The 26,524-nt window shown below is 40.0% G+C and overlaps 1 protein-coding gene across 2 annotated transcripts; it reads left to right on the forward strand.

The window, feature by feature from the left end:
* atp2a2b (ATPase sarcoplasmic/endoplasmic reticulum Ca2+ transporting 2b) lies at nt 1-26,468 on the forward strand. Of its 2 annotated transcripts, XM_065965702.1 has the most exons (24): nt 1-668; nt 1,045-1,062; nt 1,163-1,245; nt 3,055-3,159; nt 5,411-5,549; nt 12,353-12,433; nt 13,747-13,832; nt 15,179-15,334; nt 15,484-15,625; nt 15,917-16,083; nt 18,844-18,932; nt 19,030-19,132; nt 19,277-19,408; nt 19,506-19,625; nt 19,788-20,006; nt 20,124-20,247; nt 20,398-20,609; nt 20,719-20,939; nt 21,054-21,256; nt 21,519-21,604; nt 21,710-21,843; nt 22,064-22,181; nt 22,567-22,687; nt 25,382-26,468. In XM_065965702.1, exons 1-24 carry the CDS (start codon nt 551-553, stop codon nt 25,393-25,395), a joined length of 2,991 nt encoding a protein of 996 aa, XP_065821774.1. In that variant the 5' UTR covers nt 1-550; the 3' UTR covers nt 25,396-26,468. The 2 variants fall into 2 exon arrangements, with proteins under 2 accessions (XP_065821774.1, XP_029133905.1); XM_029278072.2 differs by lacking the exon at nt 25,382-26,468 and having other exon boundaries at nt 2-668; nt 22,567-24,206.
* Nucleotides 26,469-26,524: the final 56 nt, after the last annotated feature.

Genomic DNA, 26,524 nt, shown 5'->3' on the forward strand with positions numbered 1-26,524 from the left:
CAGCGGACAAACGCGATTGGTGCCGATCGGGACGCCAGCGATTCCGCAACACTCAGACACACAAGGCAGGAGCGAAGTGAAGGGGAGCGGAGCGGCAACTTTGGCCACATGTTTAAATTGGACGACTTCATACTGGGATTCGTTATGTCTCAAAGACGAGGGCGTTATTAGAGTATCCCACACGCGTCTTGGGGGGTTGTTGGTATGAATCGCTCGTCTTAAGGTTTTTTTTTATCGTAAAGCTAGCGGAACTCAGCCGGCGAAATCAAGCGGAGCCAAAGCAGCACACAACAGTGAACTAGCCGTAGCCTGTTAGCTTCCCGTTAGCCCCAGAAGCCGCTAACCCGTCCACTCTGAGGCACCGGCACCGCTTGTGATACAGAACATTAAGTGATATCGAAATATACATCGGGGGCTCAAGTAGCTTAATAGTATTTAACTATCGCTGTGGAGTTAATTTAAAGACGGAGAGGGGACCGTGACAGGCAGAGGTTGGGACCAGCGGGACGAAACTAAAGCGGAGTCCTCAAGTGGCCGTTCACCGTTCACCATGGACAACGCACACACGAAGACGGTCGAGGAAGTTTACAGCTTTTTTAACGTGAATGAAAGCACGGGTCAGAGTTTAGAGCAAGTGAGGAAACAGCGGGAACGATTCGGAGCAAACGGTGAGTAGCTGGTTAACAGTGCTTGGGTGGCGGGGAGGGGGGAGGGGGGGGGGGGTCATCATAACCATGGTAGTCACTCTGCCGGTGTCCTGGCCCATGGCTGCCGATTTGTAACGGGGCGACATGCCGAGCGAAAAAAAAAAAAAGGAAAAGTGTTGCCGTCACGATCCTTATGTTGACGTCACGAACTGTGTGTTGAAATACTGGAGAGTAACTTCACTTACTCTTAAATAAAACATGTGTCCTCCAGTATACCATCTATCTTTATTATATTTGTTTATTGCCACAGAGCTTGATATACAGTCAAAGCATATTTCTGACATTAAAGGCTTGTTTTATCTCTCTTGTTTTGCTGTCTGAATGGCCTGATGTGCAGAATTGCCAGCTGAAGAAGGTGAGTGTGTACACCTATATACTCCTATTTGTTTATTGATAGGAAAATATTCACATTTTTAAATTTTTTGAATTTTTTTTAAATGAAACCTCTTTTCCAGGAAAATCCCTGTGGGAACTAGTGGTTGAACAGTTTGAAGATTTGCTTGTGAGGATCCTTTTACTCGCTGCCTGCATATCCTTTGTAAGTATAACGCGCATAATTTATCAGCTGCACAGGTGGTCTGCTCAGTGGTTGTTCAACTAACATGGACCAGATAGAGCTGCCTTTTTAAAACAAAAGATAACTCTTCTATGAAGTGGACTCTTGTAGATTTGAGTGCTGTATGGCACCTCTGTTATCAAGATGAATGGCATTTAATGGCTGTGAACATGCTGTAAGGCCAGCATGAAGTTTAGTTGGGATGAGATTAGTAATTTAAGGGCTAAAGCACGGGAGGGCCATATACGCTGAGAGCATGAATACGAGAGACAACTTCTCACAAATAGAAAAAGTCTGTGTTGTGGGGAATATAAAATATCAGTTATCAACATTCTGCTGGCTGAATTTTGTCTTGTTTTTTTTGTCTCCTCCAACACATCTTTAACGGTTTCGTTGCTTAGTGCTTTTATTATATCTGCACAGATCTGTCATCCCAAGTGTATGTAGTCCTCTGATTAATTCTTCTCTATAAAAGTACCCAACATATGTATTGTGAAACAACACAGATGCCATTAGCATGTTTAAAATGTTTCATCATTGAGATAATGTTAACACATACAAGGTCAAGGGTTTTTAGTTTAAAAGAAATTATGGCATTTGGCTAATCTGTTCAATATTTTGACCCCACTTTGTTATATGACTAGATGACTATGAACCAAATTGGACTATGCATGACTCTGTGTTTGGCTATCATGCAGTAATTCTGAATGATACCTTAAAAGTGTAAATGTATCTCGAGTGATTTATTTTCCAATCGTCAACATCAGGTTCCTGTTGTTAATGCAAGAACAACACGACAGTACCAAAGATAGGCAGACATCACTTGGGGTAATTGTGTTCCTGTCATTAGTGAGTGTCAGACTGCGATGTAGTTTGTGTGATGCAGTGTTAACTCAACCCTTCTCTCGCCTCCTTAACATCAGTCACAGAGACATGGTGATGACAGCCAGCTATGATTACAAAGCATGTAATTCACTGCCTGTTGTGAATAGCTTCTTTTTTTTTTTACATTCATTAGCATGATAACATTTAGACCACAGATTCGGTGTTCAGTTGCTCAGGAGCAGAAAGGGGCAGCATTGTTCAATAGGCTCTTACACTTTACTTTGATGTATGATTGGCCATTCTTAAATAGGTTAGAGTAGAAGAAAGGAGCCCGCTGGTGTATCGTTTGACACACTTCACTCTTGGCACTGATTCTAAAAGAGGAGAGAGTGGGTACTACTCTCTCACTCTCTCTGAAATTACTTTCTTACACACTTGGCCCAGTTTCCGCAATACTTGCAGAACTGTGGCCTGATATTTATTATGAATTGTTGAATGTTTTTGAGATATTTACAATTGTGCATTTTGTACAAATGTTTTAATTCCTTAGGCGGGTTCTAGAACAACTTAATCTAATAGAACGCTAAAAAGTGGGCATTACAATAACCATCTAATGAGATTTATCAAAAAAATACTGCAGAAGACAAGAGTCTAAAGAAAACATGTTTATTGCAGTTAGAAATATACAACATTAAATGTATATGTTGATTGGGATTTTGATAAACTCTGCTGGCCCTGAAATTAGCAGCATGCTATACAAGAATATATTGGATATTCACCTAACTGTTTTTTTTTTTTTGAGCAACAGTAGTAAATATGTCTGATATTTTATTGGGATGCTGCTGCTAATTTTAGCCATTAAATACTTAAGTGAGTCTTTAACTGAACTATTAACCCTTCATTTGTTGTGTAACAATTGTTATTATTAAACTGTTGCTATTTTTCTTCCTTTTATTTCTTGTATAGGTACTGGCCTGGTTTGAAGAGGGGGAAGAAACCATAACAGCCTTTGTGGAGCCTTTTGTTATCCTTCTTATTCTCATAGCGAATGCCATTGTTGGAGTCTGGCAGGTAAGCACGTCACATTGACCTGAATGGTATATTCAAATCTTGACTTGTTAAGCCAAATCTTGTATACTGAGAAGTGAAGACGGAGGTGTTTTATCTTTTGCCATTTTGAAATAATCACCTAACAGAAAATATTTTTGGTCCAGTGGATCTGTTTAGTATCTGAGGAATAAGTGCATGGGGAAAATGTGAAACATACTATAGGAGTGATCATGTAGTTTAAGTACTTTGAAGATGAAGAGTATGTGTTTTTAACCTGATTCTGCCTTGAACGTTGTTTCTCATAGCAAAAGTTATACTTTAGTGAGGGCCCAAGAATTTAAAAAAAAATAAAATCTTCCACTTTTATAGTCGGCTCTCAACATTAAACATTTATTTGGAGTGTTTTAATTCCTTAGGGGGGTTTTAGAACAACTTAATCTGACTTTTATTATGGATTGAAAAATCCATAATAAATCCTTTATTATTATTATTATTATTTTTTTTTTTATTAAACACAGAAATTTAAAATAGAACACTCCTGTGCCATATCCTTGACATTTAGCTGAACAGTTTAACACATATCTTAATGGACCTTCAGGGTAGTGCCATACAGCTCTTATTGTCTCAGTCACACAGGAAATTCATTTATTAGCTTACCCTTTCAGGCAACTCCTACCTCATATCCTTCGATTGAGCAGGAGAACATTTGATCTACAGAAGCAGTTGTTTTAAATGGCACTAGTGAGAATTTATTTTTATGCCTCTGTGTTTATGTTAGCCCGTCATGGAATTACTGTGTCAATTCCTTTGAGAGGCAGTACAGATTAGTCAACAAACATCTTAATTAGAGACATGAAGCATTAAAGCAAAGGCAGCAAGAGTTCTGGGTGATGGCACTCATCTTATCACAGAGTGCCACCCCCCCCCCCCCCCCCCCCCCCCAAGTATCCTTTGTCATTATTTCAGAATGAGTGAGAAAACAATCTGTAATAGTAGAAAAGTACCTTGACACCTAATAGTGTTGGATGAATGCATCTTAAAAGCAATTCAGGTTAGATGTTATTGGGTTGTTGCTTATCTGTATTGTAACTCGCACAGTATCCCTGAACAAAGAAGAGACTTGGGAGGTCGGGTCGGTCTTCTCCATTGCGTTAGAAATTAAATTTCGTTTTAGGGCTCTGCTGAGGCTTTTGTAATTTGGGAATTGTTGCTGGTTTTTGGTGCTGTTTTTTAAAAGCTAACATTAATACAACGTTTTTGTAGCTTCACCTACATTTTTAAAGACTGTAGCTTTACTTGCATCGATTTCAGGACCCTCTCACACAAGGCAATCTATACAGTGCCCAGGCACCATCGACCCCCCCAAAGTCCAGTTTTGTTGGACTAGTGAGAGTGCTCAGAACCGTTCTCAAGCACTGTACACTTCCTTGGCCCTTGCACGGTTGCTCATGCTCATGCACGAGCACAAGCCAGGGAACGCAACATAGAAATGATGTACGATCGATCACTGCCTTTTAATTAATAAATTAAGTGTTAGATGGCGGTGTCTTACCAACTTACCAACTTTACATAAGCCACAAAGTGAGTGAAGTTGTAGTCACATTACCTGTGTTGTTCTCTGCTGTGCTGACTCAGAGACAGCACTTCTTAGAGGGGCAACAGGGCTTAGTGTGAGTCTCCCTTAATGGCTTTCTGTCCCTGTTGCTACCCCTTACAAATGTCCTGGGGTTGTGGACCCTGTCTTGCCTTGTCTGTTGGAGTGCTACCTGCCAACCAGGCAGGCTGAGCATTGCCACTAAAACTGTCCACTCTGAGAGCTATCAGTCAGGCAAGGTAGAGTCAGCACTAAGGGAAAAAGTGCGTGTGAAGACTGATCAGACAGGAGCTGAGAGAGCAAGACGGAGACATTAAGAGAAAAAGAGTAAAGATATCATCCTAGTCTAAACATAAGGGTACTTTGACATATTTTTGGTATGGAAAAGGCCTAGAGAAACTCTTGAGTATTCTTTCACATCTGAAATGAAAATCATGCGACCAAGGCAAAAGCTTTCTTTTCAATTTTCAGCCTTTATAATATGTCCGTGAGTTAACATAAGACCACTATTCATTCTAAGATAGTCAGATATGCTATTGTCCCTTTGCTTGCGTAAGACTCGGTGTGTTTTGAATAACAGCCAATCGTAATAGATGAAGTCGCTTCTCCGTCTTTCTTTTCATCCTAAACCTGTGAAATTCTTTTTCATAACTTTCCCCCCTTACTTCTACTATCCAGGAGAGAAATGCAGAAAACGCCATTGAAGCACTTAAAGAGTATGAGCCAGAGATGGGGAAGGTGTATCGCCAGGACAGGAAGAGTGTCCAGCGAATCAAAGCCAAGGACATTGTGCCTGGGGACATAGTGGAAGTGGCAGGTAAGATTAAAACTATGACTCCTTTCTTTCTATGCAGTGTCCTCTTGGGTGGGTGCCAACCTTATAACCAACTTCTTTTAACCTAGGCTCAACTATAGCTGTTCTCTTTTTCTGTATTCTTAATTGGCACCTGCTGCATCTGTTGTATAACGCTTACTCTTGACACCTATGGCTTCATCTAAAACGTTTTTCTGCATCCTATATACTGGTGTGACCAATATACCAGAATAAAATGCTGAGACATGCCCTGACATGACTAAGTGCAGTAGCCGCCACCATCACCCACTGCACCTGCACTGAAAATGGCCCCCCCGTACATTGTTTATGCAAGCTGTGCTGGGATACCAGACCAGGCTGGCAGCACCTTTTCACATCTTTTCCCCCCCACTATCTTACCTGAAGGTAGTTCAAGTTTTTTTTTTCTCACTGGGAGATCACCAAAAACCGACTGGATTTTAGATTCCGGACCGGTGCAATTTATGTTCTGGATTATATGGTACCTTTCTGCCTGTACAAACATTTGCATGAGCTTTTGTTGAGAGACCACGGGACAATCAGATGACCTTACATTCATTGAAAGAGATGCATTCTTGTGCTCTGAATGTTCGTTCTTGTTTATATGTTTATAAAGAATGAAGGGTAAATCAAATATCTTATTTAATATCGATTAATGCCCAGAATGTCTTTTACCTGTTTTTCTTCATCAGAGGGTCAATGCATAGGTTGCCAACTAAGAACAATCAGTATTTTGCCAAATTGTTTAGCAAAGTCTTATCTACTTTGTAGAATAAAGACATTTACCGAACTCATTTTGGCTACTTTTGAGATCAAGGCTTCACAAGGGCTTCCTCCAACTTAATATTTTCCCAGTTGACCAGTGGCTATTAACCTGAGCCATTGGCCAACTAGTTGTTTCATGTTTGCTTTTCTAATTCCAAATCATATGTTTAAGGCAGTAATTAATAGTTTGAGTTCAAGGCCTAAGACAGAATGTGATTACATTTCAGAGAAGTTACAAAACCTTTAAAACTTACATTTGAAAAAGCCCCTATATACACTGCCTGTTAATGATATTGCTAATGACATATCGTAATAATACCCAATATATCATTCATTTTGTTTTAACACAGTATAGCCTCCTACCAACCTGTCTGCGGTTGAATTTGCATTAGCTAGCACCAAAGTTAGGCCAAGGTGATAAATATTACTGAAAACTGCTACAGTTCATATAAGCTTACTTTTAAAACCCTTCCAGTTTCTATTGTCCAAACAAAATAGAGGTTGGGAGACTGTTTGTGTCTTTAGGCTGATTAAAGTTGCATTAGTCTGGTTAGTAGCTGCTAACTAATTGCAAGTTACTGCAACTGCAGGTTACTGAAGTCGTAACCAACTGATGAGGAATGATTATTAGACGTCCTGGTAATGTTGTCTAAACAAATTGTTTTCAACTTGGGGCTCAGCCAGAAGAATAGAGTCAACTTATTGACAATTAAAACCTTGGCACATAAAGACTTTTTTATTAGTTACTGACTGAACTTTGGGGGGGTTGAGCAGAAGAGAAAATAAAACATTCATGGTTTTGTATCTTTTTGTAATTTCCAGGGAAATCTACAAATCTTCTTTTGTCTATGTCACTGGTTTGCAACTGGTCTGTCTGATACTGGTGTTTTTACCTGAATGATAAATAGGTGAGCAATTTAAAGCAGTAATTCAACACAGCTGCTGTTGGTGACTGTAGGAGAGGAATGGATACCATTGGTTAAAATTTCTGTAAACATCATCAACAGTGTTATGACATACTCTGAACAGTTCTAAACACAAACACACAGCTGATCTCTCATCCTCTTCTTCCCGTACATTTTCAAAATAACGGTAGTCCCAAGTAAATTAAACAGTTATGTAACACAAGGGCAGAGGGCCCGATCTTCTTCCCTTGAACAACCTCAACAGTGCCACACATGTTTATGCCTTTTGCGTCACTGCTCCCTTTGCTTTTCTGTGTTTTCCTATTAAGTTTTGCTCAGTGTGCCTCTTTCTGTCTTTTTTTTAACTTCTGTCATCTTTTGTTACATCTTTCGTTCTCAGTGCCTCTGACTGTCTTGCGTCCCTTTAAAAAAAAATCTACAGTTTTTCTAAAATCAAAAGTGAGTAGACTCAGGGAAAATATTTATTTACTGTTACTTTATAAACAGTCACTGTCAGTCAAACGTGAGCAAGTGAAACAGTTTAATACAATCTAGAATTGATTCATTAATCTTGGATAAGTGTATTGTGTGACAGTGCTCTCGTTTTTAAAATGTTTCATCAGATGAAGGCATCAGCTGGGCAAATGCAATAATCAGCACTTACATAATTGCCTAGCATATTAAATCTTAGTCATGATGTACAACTAATAAGAATAAAAAACAGAATAAAGCAATTCTAAAAATGATCGATAAGATGTTGTTTGACCAATTTTCAATACCTGCTCACGGAGGGATCTCAGTATAACTGGCTGTTAATTACATTTGTTTGACGTTCTTAAAACATCTTGGACATCGTCGTTTTGCTCTTATCCATGTTCAGCCACTGCTTGTGTAGTTGCAACTTTGGATCCACATTGAGCGATCATTCAGCCTCCAATCTTTTGAGTGTTTCGTGGAAAAGAAGTTGATTGAATTTAGATGGTCTCAATTCTTTATGCTCACATTTACAGCCATGTGATGAACTGTCTTCCAGCAGCAAGCTGTTCCAGTAAATATAGTCGTAAGTCTGACAGATCTGCCACTGAGGTCACGTAAGTAATGAGGATGGAGTTGATTAACCAGTTTGAGGATGGTACAGTATGGATCTGTCACAGACTATAATGAGCAGAATCTGCAAAAGCCAACAAAGCTGTGTGTATTTACTCAAAGAGCTTTATTTGCCTGTGTTTCTGTGAACAGCAGCAGGGAAAACGTCGTCTCGAACAGTGAGCTGTTGTGTAAGACTTGATGGTGTTTGAGTGCAATGCCAGGCTGCAAAGTGTCGTGCAAGACTCACCTTTAGTTTTATGTCCAGCTATCATTTTGCCATCAGCAGATATCTTACTTTTTTATTTTATTTTTTTTACATTTTTTCAGATGTTCAGAGCATGATTCTCCATAATTACTTAAAGGCTACGACCGTTTCATCTGCCCAATTACGCTTTAACTGTGCCGAATAGACACTTTCATTGGAGCAGGTTTATGGGCAGCAGCACTCAGTGGGACAAACTATACATAAACTCGCCCCCCCATGCTTCAAAGTGTAAATTAGAACTTTTTTAGAGCTGATTGTCGTAAAGGGTTGATTTACATTCCTTTCCATGCTGAAAAATAATAACTATGACAATAAGGTGACATGTTGAAGGTCAAGCTCTACATGCCCTGGAGTTGCTTGCTAATGCGAAAACTGTATTTTGCATTTTTGAGCATTTACCTTTTTTCACATCACCTCTGTTTACAGGGAGGATTCTTAGTTTTCCTTTAACCACATCAGAATGACTCACTGTCTATCAGCCGAGCAATTAATTCACTGTTTGGTCCTTTTGAGCGTGACAAAGATTCATTTTAAACCCAAAGTAAGACAAGTGGTTATACCTACTGCCAGCACTGAAGCAACAGTAACAGGTCTTTGTTTCTTGTATCTTTTGTTTTACCTTTTACTGTAATTTCTTATTGGACAAGAGGTTCTCAGTCTGTTGCCAAAGTGATGGCCTTGATCCTTTTAGCAACAACATCCTGTGTGGAGGGAATTAAATGTCCTTTCATTCCCGTTTTATATCTCTTCCCCGATTCTATCTGTCTGTCTGTGTATGTGTGCAACTCAGATGTGTATTACATGGGACAGTGAGTGATTGCATCTGTTTTCCTGGCTTGTGTTTTCATAGAAACCGCAGTGAGAGTAACATTAACGTTGTTCTGCTCTAGGTGAGAGGAGACGACAAGTCAGGATGTCAGGTTTAGAAATGTTACAGATTCGATCTGTTACATAATTCCTGTTCCAGAAGACATAATGGCCAGGTTCCCTCTTTTTTTGTGTTCAAAAGTAGGATGGTCTGTCTATTGTCATGACAGAAGCTGTTTGTTTCTACCTATCCTCTAATGACTGTATATTCCACTTGTCCATCCTCTTGCCTTTTTTATTGCTTCTCTTTTCACATATTCAAGGTGTTGTTCCATTATTGGAACACAAAGTAATGTTATGAAAGACAGAGTCATATCTGTATTGTGCATGTAAAGGTTTAATCTTGCAATTTTTCCATTCATAAGAGAAGCAAAGAGTCCCCCTAGACCAGGCCTCATAAAGTGTCCCAAGAGGCGGCAGGCCTACGTGCTTGCAGATTGGGTAGTCCCACATTTAAAGAGAGAATCTACAACCCCCTTGAGGCCTTTAAAGTTTCAATAGACCCCCCATGACGACTAGTTTGGGCTGTGTAATAGTGGTGTGTGTGCAGATTCATCTGTAAGAGGCAAGGTTTCTATTATCAGTCACATGGGGTAATGAGTCGGGCATGGTTAATACTATAAGGAGGAAAGGTTAAGATTTGGATCAGTGATGCAGTATGAAAACAATGTATGTCTTTTATAGAAAATAGTTTATTTATCAGTCAATGCAAAAATGACTTGACATTCCCCAGAGAGGGAGGCATTTGTCCCTCACTCTTGGGAACAGAAGATAAAACACTTTGTTCACATGAGAGGAAGAAAGCTCCCTGTCCTGGAGGCTGTCCACTCGTTACCAGGAAATTTAAGAGCTTAAAAAAAAAAAAAGAGGGTGAATGTGTGATGTAAGATGAAAGGAAAGCTGATGTATTGGGAGTTGAATTGGAGTGGAAACAGCTGCAAATTCTGCGTCACTGCAGTTTATTTCTGTAGATAACAACCAACATACCTATATTTTTTTAGTGATTTAAAATGCCTTAAGTAATAACAAATAGGTCATAAACTTATTTTTGTTAAACTGTAATAGAGGGTTGTTCTACTTGCTGTGACCTTATTCCTTGTATATACCAGTGGGTGGTAAATAGGGGGTGTTTCACTTGTACTTATAAGGATTTCTTTTAATTAGTTACTTTTTTAGGAACGTCTCTCCCCCAGGCTATTAATCTTAAATATCCCCAGAGATTGCAGTTCCTCATCTCCTTTGTTACAGCCCTCACACTCTACTTGCTCATATCCTTCACTAGCTCTTGTCAGTTAAGAGGGATGTAGTCTGAAGGCAGGCAGGTGATGATGAAGAGGTTCTGACAGCATCTAGACAAATACAAGACCAAATTTGGTAGTGCAGCTGGTCCAGTACAGAAGCATTATCACTTAACTCAGGGTTATCACATGTTGCAGTGTGTATACAGTAGCCTGATGTGGTTTTTTTTCTCTTGAGAAACGTATGAGACAGTGCTGTAAAATGTTTGTGTTACTGGCCATTTAGCCATTGAAAAACGTTTTGTTCTCTTGGAAAAGTCCTCATGTTGGTGGTTTAACTCTTTCCTGAACTTATGAAAACGGTGGGAATGAATGAAGAGTATGCTTTCAAGGAAACATCTCACTGTTTCTATTTAAACTCAAGTGACAGAGAGCGGGTTCTCCTATCTTAAAACAGATGTTTTTATCAGTCCCCCCTTCCCCCAAAATCCAGCAGCACGTTTACAACTGATCAAAATAGTTTTCCCATTTTTGGACGTGTGTTTCGCAGGACTCCTCTGATCCCTCTTCTCATTCTCTCCTCCATTCCCCCCCCCCCTCTCTCTTCCTCTCCACTCAGAAGGGCACCGCAGAGGCCCAAGGGTTGGTTTACATGTCTGTCACCACTGTCCGCAGAGAGATCTCTAAAGAGCCTCTGGGTCATTGCTTTGTAATGCTTTTACCTTCACCCTTTGAAGCTGCATGATATGCTATGAGCTGAAAACCAGCTGTATTTAATATTGTGTTTTACAATCAGTTTCATAGTCTTACTGTAATACAAAAGTGTCACACATGTTTCTTTTGATTCTGTTTATGGATCCAACTTAATTACGAGGAAGTGTTGTATTTTTCTATTATCAGTCTTCTCTCATAGAAGTAACTTGTTATTGTACGTTCAAAGAAATATCAAAGCAATATACATCTGGATGCACAACATCGATTTTATACTTTTTCCTCCTATGAAACAGTAAAGTTGAAAGGTTTCTAATTAGCACAGTCTATAATCACAGATGAGACGTGAACTGCATGCAAAACGATAGAAAGTACTCAAACCATCTGATACCATTTATACTAAGCTGTTAAAGGTCAGTAGCTTTAAAGGTGCTTATCTGGCTCTTCAGGGGAAACACTTGTTTGGCACTTGGTGTATATTTACATTTTACATATGTTTCACTGAGGAAATCTATAGTTATGTGTTGGTGGAAAGAATGAGCCGGGTCCTGTGAGAGCGTTAAGAGGAACATTAATAATGTTTGGATGCATGACTTTGTCTCAGTCACTTTCCAACAAATAACTTGTGTGTGATTATTTTATTACGCTCAAGGACCATGAGTTAGGATAACACAGCAGTTTATTATATTTCCTAGAAAATTCATGTCTGTGTGTGGTAAGCCTCTATTTGTTGGTTTTATCTTGAAGTATTTTTCTCTCTACGTGATAAAATGCTTTTTATTTTTAGACATGTCTTTCTCATGAAGGGAGACAAAGTATTTTGTCTTAACACCACTTATCTGATTTTTTTTTTTTGTACAAAGTATCAAACCACCTGTGGTCATGTCCATTAAAAGATGATTTGTTAAGAGGTGCTGAAGTGTCTCCTCTTCTGTTTTCTGTCCTCAGTTGGGGATAAAGTGCCTGCAGACATCCGGCTGACTTCTATCAAGTCAACCACGCTGAGGGTGGATCAATCCATTCTTACAGGTAAAAACATTTCAAATTGTTGAACCCATTTTTTTGAGCCCTCATCACTTTATTCTTGGGTCCTATTTCCATAACATATCCACCCTCATAGACGGGTCTTTTTGACTCACACTGCCCTCATTACACTCGTATGTCATGGCAACTTGGTCAATACCAAAACAGAAACAACAGAGAGATGAAGGGGAGGGGAAAAATAAATGAATGAATGAATGGAGGGATGGACTGGGAATAAAACACAGCCCTGGACTCTGACCCAGCCCAGCCCATACTAATCAGTGCATTGAAACAAAAGAGCCCCCTTCAGAAGTGTCACAATACCTTATTGTTAACACGTGTGACATCATCCAGGATATTAAAACACCACTGATGTTGGTTGGATGTTGAGTTTAGTTTAATTAAATCACACACTCACATGCTGAGGTTTTATCATTTAAACGTCCCACTGCCTTCAAAGAATCAAATGGGAATATTAATTAAATAATATTTTAACGTTCTGTAGCCTACTCCCCCGGCTCTAAGGAGCAAATCAGAGAGAGAGAGAGAGAGAGAGAGAGATAATCTAAAACAATATTCTGATAAATCCCCATGATTGTAAGAAGCACAGGCTGTAGTCTCTGTTCCCACAGTGACACACTGCCAAGTTATAGTGTCTGTATGTGCATGGCATGAAAGATGCTGATATGTGTTAATCATAAGATCGGCATAGAATCAGATATTTGAGTAAAATGGCGGGTCACCTATCACGGCTGGAAAACAACATTAACAATGATGCATGCATGCGTAGCGGCTGCCAGCCGTCCTGGACTACTGGCTTTCCTGTGATTTTCCAGAATGTGCAGATGACCTTCCTGCCTCTGGATGAATCTGTATATGAAAGATTGCAAAAAAAAAAAAAGGGAGTGTAAATGGAAAATATTTGAAGGGAGTTTATTGAAGGATGTATAATGCATGAGAGAAGAGGTTTATGTGAATTAAGTTCTTAAGACTTGCCTGTCTTTACTCCCTTAATTGGTAGCAAATTCCATGGGATATTTTAGTTTTTCAGCTATTTTTCTCCGCTCTTTCCTCCCCATTCATGGCCATACCTCTTGTGAAATACTCCCTGCCTTACTCTGAGCAGAACAGTGCAGACCGTGCACAGTTGATTACACACACACAGTGCTAGCGCTCATCGGATACAGAGTTTCAAAGGCAGTTCTAGTGCAATGTTCGAAAGTTTTTCGGCCTGCCAATTCAGCCGTAAAGTAAAATATCCACACGATGTCCAGCATCACGACTAATACTTTCCCATATATTTGTATCTTTTCCTGCAGGAGAGTCAGTATCTGTGATCAAACACACTGACCCCGTGCCCGACCCCCGGGCTGTCAACCAGGACAAGAAAAACATGCTCTTTTCTGTGAGTGACTCTTAAAAATGTTTAGACTGTTTTCTATAGGTTTTTTTTTTTTTTTTTTTTTTCTGTCTCTGACTTCAGCTATAAAAGCAACCTCCTCTTCATCCTTTTTCTTTTTTTTTATAACACCAAACCTTTTCACACCCATTTTTCACTTCAAGAGTGACAGAACTTTTGAACAGTTTAAATTCTAAATCTTGGACTTTTTTGGTCACGATTTCTTTGTTGGATCAAAATGAGCTTTTCAATGTAGTCTCTGAAATCAAAAGAAGGATCTGCTATTCTCTCAAAACTTCAAATATGATATAGCTTGGTTTATCCATGTAACTTACTACTGGACGCACACAGTTGCACTTTCTGAGATGGCGTTGTCGCTGATAAATGAAGCAACGGAAATTAGTGGAGAAATAAAATACAATTGTGAAAATTGTCCCACTTGGCTGAAGTAATCTCTGTGGCAACGTTTTTTCTCTCTCATTAAGCTAGATATGAAAACGTTTACATTTTAATGACCATGTGCACGTGCATTAAATTATCCAGTGATTTTTAAAAATAGAATATTTCTACTGGGCGGTTTGCCTGGCTGATAATAATGGACACACTTATTATATTCATGCATAATAAAATAAAATACATTCCAAATCTTGTCAAAACAAATAGTGGTTTAAAGCTTCGTCACACTTGTATTTGCTTTTCCAGTCTGGTGAGTCTTGACTCTAGCTACATGTTAAAACTTGTTTCCTGTTAAATATTGTTTTTCTTTGAATCAGATGTCAAAGCAAATGGTAGGTGGACTTGAGCTTGTATGGCGCTTTTCTAGTCTTCTGACTACTCAAAGTGATTTTACACCGTAGGTCACACCTACCCATTCACACAATTACCTTATCACATTCATATGCCGCTGATGAAGCAGCAGGAGCAACTTGGGGTTAAGTGTCTTGCCCAAGACACATCAGTCATCTGAATCAGGAATAAGAAATACTTGGGCAGTTACAGTTGCTCTTATACACAATATAGCGGTAGAAATAGAAATGTGAATAAAATGAGGAATGTAAATGAGAGATAAAACAAGAAAGATTCTTGAAGAAATACAACTATGTACCAAGCATATGTGATGTAAGAATAAGATACGTATAAAACACAGATTATTAATGAAATAAACTTTGTACAAAGGTGCAGACATGGGCCTACAGGAGCAGGAGATCAAACCCCTGTGAGATACGACCGACTCTACTCTGATCCACAGCTGCCCTGTATAATTGCTAAACCCGTCTGGTCCCTATGCCCCATGAGCTCAATGGGTAATATTATTTATTTTCTGCTCTTGACTTTATCCCATCCCTCCACAGGGCACCAACATTGCAGCTGGTAAGGCTGTTGGCGTGGTTGTTGCCACGGCCGGAAACACAGAGATTGGCAAAATCCGCGATGAGATGGCAGCGACAGAACAGGAGCGCACGCCACTGCAGCAGAAGCTGGATGAGTTTGGACAGCAACTATCCAAGGTAAACGGTTCAGTTATAGGCGAACACTTTTCATCTTCTTCTTTTTTCTTTTTTTTTTTTTTTTAAACAAAAGTCAAGCTCAGCTATTTACATATGATTTGTTGATTGTTTACATTTTTGATGTACTCCATTCTTTTAAAAAATTCCAGGTGATTACGCTGATCTGCATTGCTGTTTGGATCATCAATATCGGACATTTCAATGACCCTGTACATGGAGGCTCCTGGATCCGAGGTGCTGTTTACTACTTTAAGATTGCTGTGGCCCTGGCAGTTGCTGCCATCCCTGAAGGTAAGCTACACAAACGAAGCCATGTCCGAGACCTGATTTTTACTCTGAGATATTCCAATGCTGTGCCAGTTTTTAGACTGATGTGACAGTTGGTTGGAATAGCCTACTTTAAGGGGCTGTATTATTATTATTATTCCTGTTAGGTAATGATGATGCAACCCTTTGTCCTCCTCAGAAAGCCAATGAACAAATGACTGTCCCTCTGTCACTGCTTCAGACAGACAGTTATCTCCTCTCCAATGAGTCTTAATCCTGCTCTCTCTATGCTCCTGTTGCTGTTTCTCTCTCCAGGTCTGCCTGCTGTCATCACTACTTGCTTGGCTTTAGGAACACGGCGCATGGCCAAGAAAAATGCTATTGTCCGCAGTTTGCCTTCCGTGGAGACCCTTGGCTGTACATCTGTCATCTGCTCTGACAAGACTGGCACTCTGACCACCAATCAGATGTCTGTATGCAGGGTAAGAAACGAGCGAAACCGCGGTAGAAACAAAGATACAGAAACCTCTACATTTGGCAAAAGATGCATAATAGATTGTTCTGTATTATCCAAATATTCCTTGGTACATATATTACACAGAACCACAATCTCTATGCTGAAGAGGTTTCACATGTGTTTGTTTTAAAGGGGCCAGTGTAACCTGCTAGCTTTGTAAATTCATTTTGAGTAAGATGCAACACATATTTCCATTAAAGAAAGAAGATAATATGTTAAGCATTTCTCATTTCTTATGACTTGATTTTTATGTTTAAACCCAGCCCGGCCTGTCTGTGCCTCTCATGAACAATCACAGTGTAATGTACCCATCTGTTATTTCCACATCCTCCTCACAGGCTTTCAGTTGTCATTTAAAGACGGCTCATTGACCTTTAAAACTTCACTCTCTGTATTTAGAAGTGTTGACATTGATGTTAACCAACAGAATCCTCACTGGTTTCCAACCCGTTTAACCGTATGAGTAGTTGTTTTGTTCTTCAGTGTGTCAACATGGGAGAGTGCAGGACTAGAGTGCTAATGGGTTCATGTGATGAGAGCATAACAAATGACATTTGTGATCAAATGGTCAATAACCACCCATCATTTTTATTTTTTATTTTTGATGTTTGCAACATTGTAATGTTTTGCAAGAGGCTGACGATTGGAATTATAACAATTAATTCACTTTGAGATCCAGGATTATTGATACGTTTAAATGGTGTATTGACTTCTTCAGGCCACTTGACCACAATGTCGATAATTAGTCTTTTCCAAGGAGCAAGAGCTAAAATTCCTTCCAGCTAATTATGACTAATGAGCACTCAATCAAAGGAAAGAAATCAAAGTGTCTCACTGGGATGTGTTGATTCAACTTCATTGTGAATTGTGCAAGAGCAGAATTGCATCAAGTAAATTGTTAAAGTGGCATGCCATAATATGAGGACACAGAGGGCTTTGTTAGTGACAGATCTGTAGAAGAGGAAATGATCCATCTTTTTGTCTATTAGCATCTGCTTGGCTGTTTTTAAAAAAACGACTATAATCAGCATTAACTAACAGTCAGGGTCCAAGTTGTTCTGTGAATCTAGTTATGTCATTATACACACAGTGTAAGGAACATGATACATCCTCCTCTGGGCAACAGCCCAGGAAGCTGTGACAAAGTCTGCAGTGCAGAGGGAATCAGTCATTTCAAAGCGGAAGAAAAATGTGAGAAAAGTCCAAAAATAACACTTGCCATATATGGAAAGAGCAAGGGCTGAATCCCTTCTGACATCACAGAACTTTTGAAGCAGAAACTTTTCACCAAGCAGTAAAGCAGCCCTGACAGTCTTTTGCTGACAGAGGGGATTTATTGACACTAAGTCCTGCTGACATAGAATGACAGATTAAATTGTACTTGGGCAACAGAGGTAAAATGATTCAAAAGTACATGTTTTGCTTATATTAATTAACCCATCCCCTATGAACATAACTTACTTTAAGCTAAATAAGCAACGCAGTGCCTATAGCATCCTTGAATCTTTCTACTTCAATGTTGCTTCCAAGTTCAATAATCCACGTAAAGCTCTCTACATGTCTGACATCACGTTTTCCCCCTTGTGCTCCGTCCCTCCATCTTTTGCAGTGCTGTGCCTCTACCCTTCATCATGATGGTCCTCTGTTTCTCTCCTCCTTCCTCTCTCCTCCCCCTTCTTGTTCAGGCAGCATGCTGATCAGTATGCAGTAGTTAGTCACTTGCAGCAGAACCAGCAGTAGAGTTGCATAACTGACCTTGTGTTGAAAGATTCTTTCTCTCTCTCCTGTCTTCTCCTGCATGATTTTAAGTCAAAATTATGTTAAGCATTTTTTTTTTTTTTTTTTTTTAACCTCATTTTGAAAACCATTGGAAGATTTTTAGTTTTTAACCCATTCAAAAGACACTGACAAAAGAAGCTTTGGCTCGACTTAACAGCATCCAAACATCCCCTCAAATGTATTGCCCCGATTCTTAAATGTTTCTTTTCAATTCAGTTCCCTGCTTCCACTTGTGACTGACATCACGGCTTTTTGTAGTCTTCTGAGTGCCTGTGGGAAGTGGAGCCATAATGCCAGCTCATCATTTCATCCAGATATTTCTATTTTGGTCTCTGTTGTGTCTGTTTAGCTCCTCTTTTGACATAAAGCAAATGTGATGCTGTGCTAAGAAGATAGTGTCTTTTTATGATTAGAAACCATTGATTATTGCTACTATATTAGCTTTTCAACTCTTAGCGTTTCCCTCAGATTTGGACTTTGTTACTTAAACCATAGCATGACATTGCTATGTCCTCAATAAACCACACACTGTTTGCGGTCAGCTCACCCACAGGTTTGGCTCCTCAAGGTCGAGCTGTTTCCGCCTCAGTGATTCCACTCATGGAGCGTGACTACACACAGGACAATTCTGTGTCTGCCTTACTGTTAGATGACATTTATGGACCCTCCCCTCCAGAGTGTTTAGTGTCTGCTTTGGCTCAGCGTTTCTTCATTATGCTCTGTTCATGTTCAGATACAGCCATGATATGGCTTGTAGCCTGCTGCCACCTGCTGGATGCCAAGTCCAGCAGAAGATCAACTTCATTTTGTTTTTTTCTATTCTCTGAAAAAATGTTGTCGTGTTGAAATTTTGAATAGTGTTGACTGGAGTTTACCTGCATATGAAGCAGATGTTTCAGGCTATATTTTGTACTAATAGTTTGTCAATCATCGTTTGTTTCTGTAGATGTTTATCCTTGATCGGGCAGAAGGGGAACACTGTTCATTTAAGGAATTCACTGTTTCTGGCTCTACGTATGCCCCGGATGGAGAAGTGTGAGTATTTGCTCTTTTATGCTTTAAGTAAAATCAATGTATGAAGTCTTTTTCTTTTACCATGGGGTCCTAACACCAACCCCTTTTTAATGTTTAGGTGCCAAGATGGAAAACCAGTCAAATGTTCCAATTATGATGCTTTGGTGGAGCTGGCCTCTATCTGTGCTCTCTGTAATGACTCCTCATTGGACTACAATGAGGTTAGTAGTGAATGTATTGCATATTGACAAGCAAACAATCCTTAGGTGGCAGTTTGGCTCATTTCAAAAGGCTTTATGCTAAGTTTTTAAATATTTTTTCCATGACTGGTTGATGATTTTCATGTTTTATGAATCCGTGTCCAGACCAAAGGTGTGTATGAGAAGGTGGGTGAGGCCACAGAGACGGCGCTCACATGCCTTGTGGAGAAGATGAACGTGTTTGACACTGATGTTAAAGGCCTGTCCAAGATCGAGAGAGCCAACGCCTGTAATTCTGTGAGTAACCGTCAGTTATATCCTTAAAGAACAACTGTGTTCACTTGAATCCACAGGAAGAAAGACTTAACAATCTGGGTTTTCATCATATCTTTAGGTGATCAAGCAGCTGATGAAAAAAGAGTTTACTTTGGAATTCTCCAGAGATAGGAAATCCATGTCTGTGTACTGCACCCCTAATAAGGCCCGCTCCTCCGTCGGAAAGATGTTTGTAAAGGTAGGGGACAAAAGGACAAGTCAACATGGCATAACCTGAAATTATATTCGTCCCTTATTTATGTTGACCAGCTTCTTTGAACATATTAGAGTGAGAATTTCACTTAGATACTGTTCTGTTGGTTCTTTGCGTCCTCATTTCTCTGTCTATGCCTGCTCATAGGGTGCCCCTGAGGGAGTGATTGACAGGTGCACACACATTCGGGTGGGCACTAACAAGGTGCCCTTGACAGCTGGCATCAAGGAAAAACTCATGTCTGTGATCAGGGAATATGGAACTGGCAGGGACACCCTGCGCTGCCTGGCTCTGGCCACCAGAGACAGCCCCATGAACAAAGATGAGATGGTGCTGGAGGACTCGAACCGCTTTGTTGAATACGAGGTAAGATCGATGCAGTCCCCAGCTTTCCTCCCACCTTAGATTTCCAGGTTTCATTTCAGCTGTGTCATTGTTGGCTGTAACTCAATCACCTGAATTTTATCATGTTTTATCATCCAGACTGATTTGACATTTGTCGGCTGTGTCGGCATGTTGGATCCTCCCCGAGCAGAGGTGGCAGCCTCTATCAGACTCTGCCGTCTTGCTGGCATCCGAGTAATTATGATCACCGGGGACAACAAGGGTATGCAAACAAAATATTTTTGGCTCGGATTGTTTTCCCTTCTTTTTCTAATGTCCAAGAGAGGATTTTTACCAGTTCCCACATACTATGCAAACATACTTGAATCCTTGCAAGCATCAAGGAGTAAATGTGCTCTCATTTGTATCTCAGGGACGGCAGTGGCTATCTGCAGACGCATCGGTATTTTTGGAGAGGACGACGATGTCTCGAGCATGGCATACACTGGCCGAGAGTTTGATGATCTGTCACCTGCTGCGCAGAGAGATGCTGTGGTGAAAGCCCGCTGCTTTGCCCGCGTCGAGCCTTCACATAAATCCAAGATTGTTGAAATTCTACAGTCCTTTGATGAAATCACAGCTATGGTAAGACAAAAAAAAAGCAAGACTATAAACACAACTGTCTACAATCTGTGAGTTTATTCTCTTTGAGAATTAAGTCTGCATTTCTGCCCTGGATTTCTTGCTTCTTCAGACTGGTGATGGAGTGAATGATGCGCCTGCGCTGAAGAAGGCTGAAATTGGAATAGCCATGGGCTCAGGCACAGCTGTGGCCAAGACGGCGTCTGAGATGGTGCTCGCCGATGACAACTTTTCCACCATCGTAGCTGCAGTCGAGGAAGGACGAGCCATTTACAACAACATGAAACAGTTCATCAGATACCTCATCTCTTCAAATGTGGGCGAAGTCGTCTGGTAAGGATGACTGCTTTAGTACAAACACACTCATTCATTTCTGCACAATGAAATCAAACTAATACACACACACCTGTGTAACCTTTTTCATAACCCTGCATCTTTTGTGTACAGCATCTTCCTTACTGCTGCTCTAGGGTTTCCTGAAGCCCTCATCCCTGTTCAGCTGCTCTGGGTCAACCTGGTAACAGACGGCCTACCTGCCACCGCTTTAGGCTTCAACCCCCCAGACTTGGACATCATGAGCAAGCCACCACGCAACGCCCGCGAGCCCCTCATCTCCGGTTGGCTCTTCTTCAGATACCTGGCAATTGGATGTAAGCGTTTGCTGCATTGGACACTCGGCAGTGTTTGGTTCTTCATGGCTTTCCTTCTGATAATCTTTTATACATTATATCGTTGCTTACAAACGTGTTGATGTATTTTTTTGGGGGGGGCTGTGTTACCTATCATCAGACAGTCATACTACTCTCAGTCATGTTAGTAACTGCTGATCCCAAAGCCATCATTTAGCTCGCCTAAATCTGTCACACACTGTTTGATTGTATGAAAATCATCTGTTTGGGTTTGCATCATCAGGTTATGTGGGTGCTGCCACTGTCGGTGCTGCTGCCTGGTGGTTTGTTGCTGCTGAGGACGGACCAAGGATCACCTTTTACCAGCTGGTATGAATTACAGCTTCATTATTGCTATCATGCTTATAAATCAGCTTAGATGAATACTGACCATTAGCTTTAATCTGTTATTCGTCCCCCTGCAACATCTTGTAGAGCCACTTCCTGCAATGCGGTCCAGAGAATCCAGACTTCGAGGGTATGGACTGTAAGATTTTCGAGTCCCCCTACCCGATGACCATGGCCCTGTCTGTGCTCGTCACCATTGAGATGTGCAACGCCCTGAACAGGTACGTTCGTGGAAGACACTTGTGGCTATTATAACTAGCAACTTAGCATGTCCAACATACTCATCAGATTTCTTTTTTTTTCCGTTAGTTTCCTCCCAGTGAATGCTCTTGTGTGACCATTTGTACTCGCTCTGGTGTTTTTCCTACGCTGTCACTGAATTAGAATGTATTGTTTCCTAACAAGTTTTTAACAAACGCATCATTTTGTCTTGTTGCACAGCGTGTCCGAGAACCAGTCCCTGTTGAGGATGCCTCCCTGGGAGAATGTGTGGCTGCTGGGAGCCATCTGCCTCTCCATGTCCCTTCACTTCCTCATCCTCTACGTGGAGCCTCTGCCAGTATGAAATTCTTTTGATTTGTTTTGTTGTTTTTTTATTTATTATTTAAGATTTATTTATGGGCATTTTTGTGCCTTTTTAATGGAGAGATAGGACAGTGGATAGAGTCGGAAATCAGGGAGAAAGAGAGTAGGGAATGACATGTGGGAAAGGAGACACAGGTCGGATTCGAGCCCGGGCCGCCCGCTTGGAGGACTACAGGCTCCACACATGGGGCGCGTGCTCTAACCACTGCGCCAACAGCGCCCCTGTTGTTCTTTTTTTAATACATGGAATACTTAGTAATGTTGTCCTGATGTGTTAATGGTCTATATCATTTATGTCTTCATATCTCTAATATGAAATATATAAACGTTTGACTTTAATCCCGTACACTTCTTCTCAGATCATCTTCCAGATCACCCCTCTGAACCTGACTCAGTGGCTGATGGTGCTGAAGATCTCTCTGCCTGTCATTCTGCTGGACGAGTTCCTGAAGTTTGCAGCCAGGAATTACCTGGAGCCTGGTAAAGAGCTGGAGAAGCCCGACAGCTCCAAAGGCTGCTGCCTGTTTGCATGCATGGAGGGCATCTCCTGGCCCTTCGTGGCAGTCTCCCTCCCCCTGGTCCTCTGGATCTACAGCTCCGACACTAACATGGCCGACATGTTCTGGTCCTGACTGACTTGAGCACAACCTCGACTTTTCCACACCTCCCCCCTCCCTCCCTCCACCCATCCACCACTGTCACTTCCCTCCTTCCTCCCTCTCTCTCTCCTCCCTCTCTGCCTTCCTACATGTGCATAGCTAGTGTGTGTGCGCGTGATTGTAGAGTTAGTGTGTGTAATTGTGAGTGCGTTCTGTGTGTGTATGAGAAGGACCAACTTTAACCCATGAAACGTAACAAATAATATAATAATGTTAGTGTTGAGAAGTCAGCTGGTTTAAGTAAGGATAGGAGGCTCTAAATGCGAGTGTTAGAAGACCATCACTCCCATAACTGTGGACTTAGTCGCTGGTTTCTAGGAAATATACTGTCCCCTGATTTTTTTTTTCTTCATGTCAGTACTGCCTTTTGAGGTTTATATTTTTAAAGATTTTGAGAATATCATTTGTCACTACAGTAACTCCAACTTTTTTTTTTTTAGCATCCCCTCTTCATAAATAGAACACTTAGATATCAGACATTAATTGTTATGTACAGAGATTGAAGTATATGCAATTTTTTTTTCTTTTCTTTTCTTTCTTTTTTTACGGCTTTGTATATTTTTTTTTTGACCAGCGTGGCTTAAACATTCCGCCTTGATTTATTTTCTAATGTTTACCATTGTGTCTTCAGTATACACTCAGAACTCTCTCAGAGAGGACAGGCTTCGTGAGGCGGACGAGGACGGGGATACGTTTGGGAGTGAACATTTTGAATGCTCCGCTTAAACTACAGACAAAAAAAAAAACCTGTAAAAGAAAAAAAAAAGAAAAGCCGCATGTCCTGTGACCAAGCATGAATTCTATGTGGTTTATCCATTCTAATTTAATTGTGTTTGTCCCTTTCAACCCCATGTTAGAAATAACTTCATGGATGTTTTCTTTTTTTACTAAAATAATTTGAGAAGAAGCCAGTTTTTCTGCACTGGGCAGAGCACAGCTACCTCAAGATGATAAAACGATGATTTTTTTTGTTGCTCATCTCTAGATTATCTTCCTAAATTTTCTAAAGCGTAACATCCGAGGTGTGCCCTTTATTTGCTTGTGCAGAAAACAAAGGAAATAATTTGCCTTCCCTCTAATATTTTAAGGACATACTTTGTATTGATTTTTGACATTCTTAACTTGATTTGTGTTTTGCTTTGGAGAAGGAACTGAGTGGGAATGACTTTTGTTAAATACGTCTCCATAACGTTTGATTCAAAGGACAGTAATATTAAGAAGTATATAAAAATAAATAAATACTCAAACAGAAAGTACTCCAAATGAACTTGGATTGAACATCCCAAATTGTTGTTTTTTTACTCCAAGGAAAACTACACTCATAAACCCTTTGAATCAAAGTGTTTTCTGTCTTTATTTATTTGAAACCATTTAGACCGACATAACTCATATCCAGTGTTTTATGTATATGCATTTAATACTTGAATACAAATCACTTAAATCTCATGAGTGCTTCTGTACCCTTGGCACAATATGACAGGCAGGAGATATTCACAACACAGCGATCTTGTGTGTATCTGACTTTTCTAGGCTTCAACATTTGAAGGTGTTGGTTTGTGTTGGATCCCACACTGTGTGGAAATGTACAAACATGGGATCAAGGTCTGTATTGTCAACATCACTAATCCTGGACCACCTAAGCGTTGTTTTCTAAGGGAAAAAAAAAATCCACATAGGGGAAAAAAACACTCGTCTGAAGCATGCATTTTTGGGTTGAAGCCTGCTCTGTTCCCACTGTGTGTGTGTTTGTGTTCCACTTAAAAACTGTGTGCTTTTCTTCCTCAATGCCGCCATTGGCTTCCCTGTCACTAGAGTGAGTATCTATTTGCTTTTTGTTTTTTTTCTTCCACTCGCAGGTCACTACTGTAGAGCCTGATGAAAAGATCACCGACTTACTTTCAGAACACACTTGTAGAGAGATTTTCATGTGGCCTACATCATTTTACTTTGTATTACTTGAAGAAGTAGATTGGAAAGCCTTAGCCCTTTCACACTGTACAAGAAAATGTGCTTTTAATTCTTCAAATAAAAGTAATACATTACCAAATGCATTTAACCACTAATCAATACGATTAATAATTAAGAATGAAAAAAGGTAGTGAAATAGTATAGTCTTAACTGTCAATGATGTTGCACATTAAATGCCCATCACACATTTTACCCATTATAGTAAGTTTAAAAACTAAATCTAGTAACTTGTAGACATAGAAGTCCATGAAAGGAGTTCCTGAAATGTAAACACTCACATTTAAGGGAGGGATTAAGGCTTGCAGTTTGTCAATTTAAAAATATATGAGGTGCATATCTTGACCACATGCCACGATTTTGAATGTCACTGTGTGCTGTCTCTTTCACACACGCCCCTCCTCCCTCCCCCTCAGAACACTTGCTTACACTCACAAAGCCTACACATGTTGTAGTGTCAGTAAAAGTACAATAATTCCATGTAAATTGGTCACAAAATTCATTATTATTAGTATTCTTGCACTAATGTACTTCTCTCTTTTCTTTTTAGGTTGGCTCTCATAAAAAAATAAAATAAAAAAAAAGCTAAATTACTGAGTGGGCTCAGAGGCTGGCTGGACTTGCCGTACCGTCCAGCATGCGTGCTCATTCTGAACTTCACACACCTCAGACAACATGATGACCAGCAGTATGTGTGTACCGTTGCACAAATGGGAAAAAAAGGACAAAAGTCCATAGTATGAAAGACCAAATCATAAGGGTGCAGTTAGGCTTTAAACATCTTAGCTCATTGCATCACAACCACACACACACACATTTCTTAACACACTTATACCTCTGTGTGCAGATTCAATATCAACATGACTCCATTCCAGTTTTATTTGCAGGGAAGTTCTTAACACCCTCGATGTACCTGCTTGCATGAAGAACTTGTTTCCAACCCTCTGTTAGCTTTGTCACATAGAATCTTAGGAACACGGGGTTGAATGATCTTAGCTGTACATCAGTGCACAAACACATCCATGCATGCGTTTCAGCTGTACGTAGGCTTTGCAATTTGTATTTATAGATTCTAATGTATTATACTCAAATGACATATTAAGATGGTTTTAAGATGGATTTATTGCAGATATGAAAAAAAAATCACTGTTTTTATTGTAATAGTTTGGGGTAAAATGCACAATAATACACATGGGGAAATGACGATGTGAACTTGACAGTGCTCTGCTAATTTTCTTTTTCTATTTGATTCTTTTTTTAAATTATTTTGTTACTTTTTTTTTTGTCTCCTCTTGAGCTCCTGTACGCTGATCACTGATCCACTTAGGTTCTGATACTTTGCAATGAGGACAATGGACTTTACCTTTGATTCAGTGGTAATCCTGCAATACAACAGTGTTCCCCTGTTTTCTTATTATCTTTGCATTATTAATACGACCATATATCCTTTTCAACTGCTGTAAAACTGTGATCTAATGTGAGGGGGCCTCTGCTGTCCCCTCAGCGACACCTGGTCGAAGAACAATATTTACCATGTGTAAAAAGTCGATCATTATTGATAACTGATAATGGTTGTACATTGCATTATTGAGGTTGTGGTTTCAGGTAAATAAAACATTATAGTATTTAAATTGTCATTTTCTTGTCATTTTTTTTTTAAACTCCCGGTAACACAATTATACACCTACAACTA

Source organism: Labrus bergylta, chromosome 17 (assembly GCF_963930695.1).
Source record: "Labrus bergylta chromosome 17, fLabBer1.1, whole genome shotgun sequence".
NCBI classification, from domain to species: domain Eukaryota; kingdom Metazoa; phylum Chordata; class Actinopteri; order Labriformes; family Labridae; genus Labrus; species Labrus bergylta.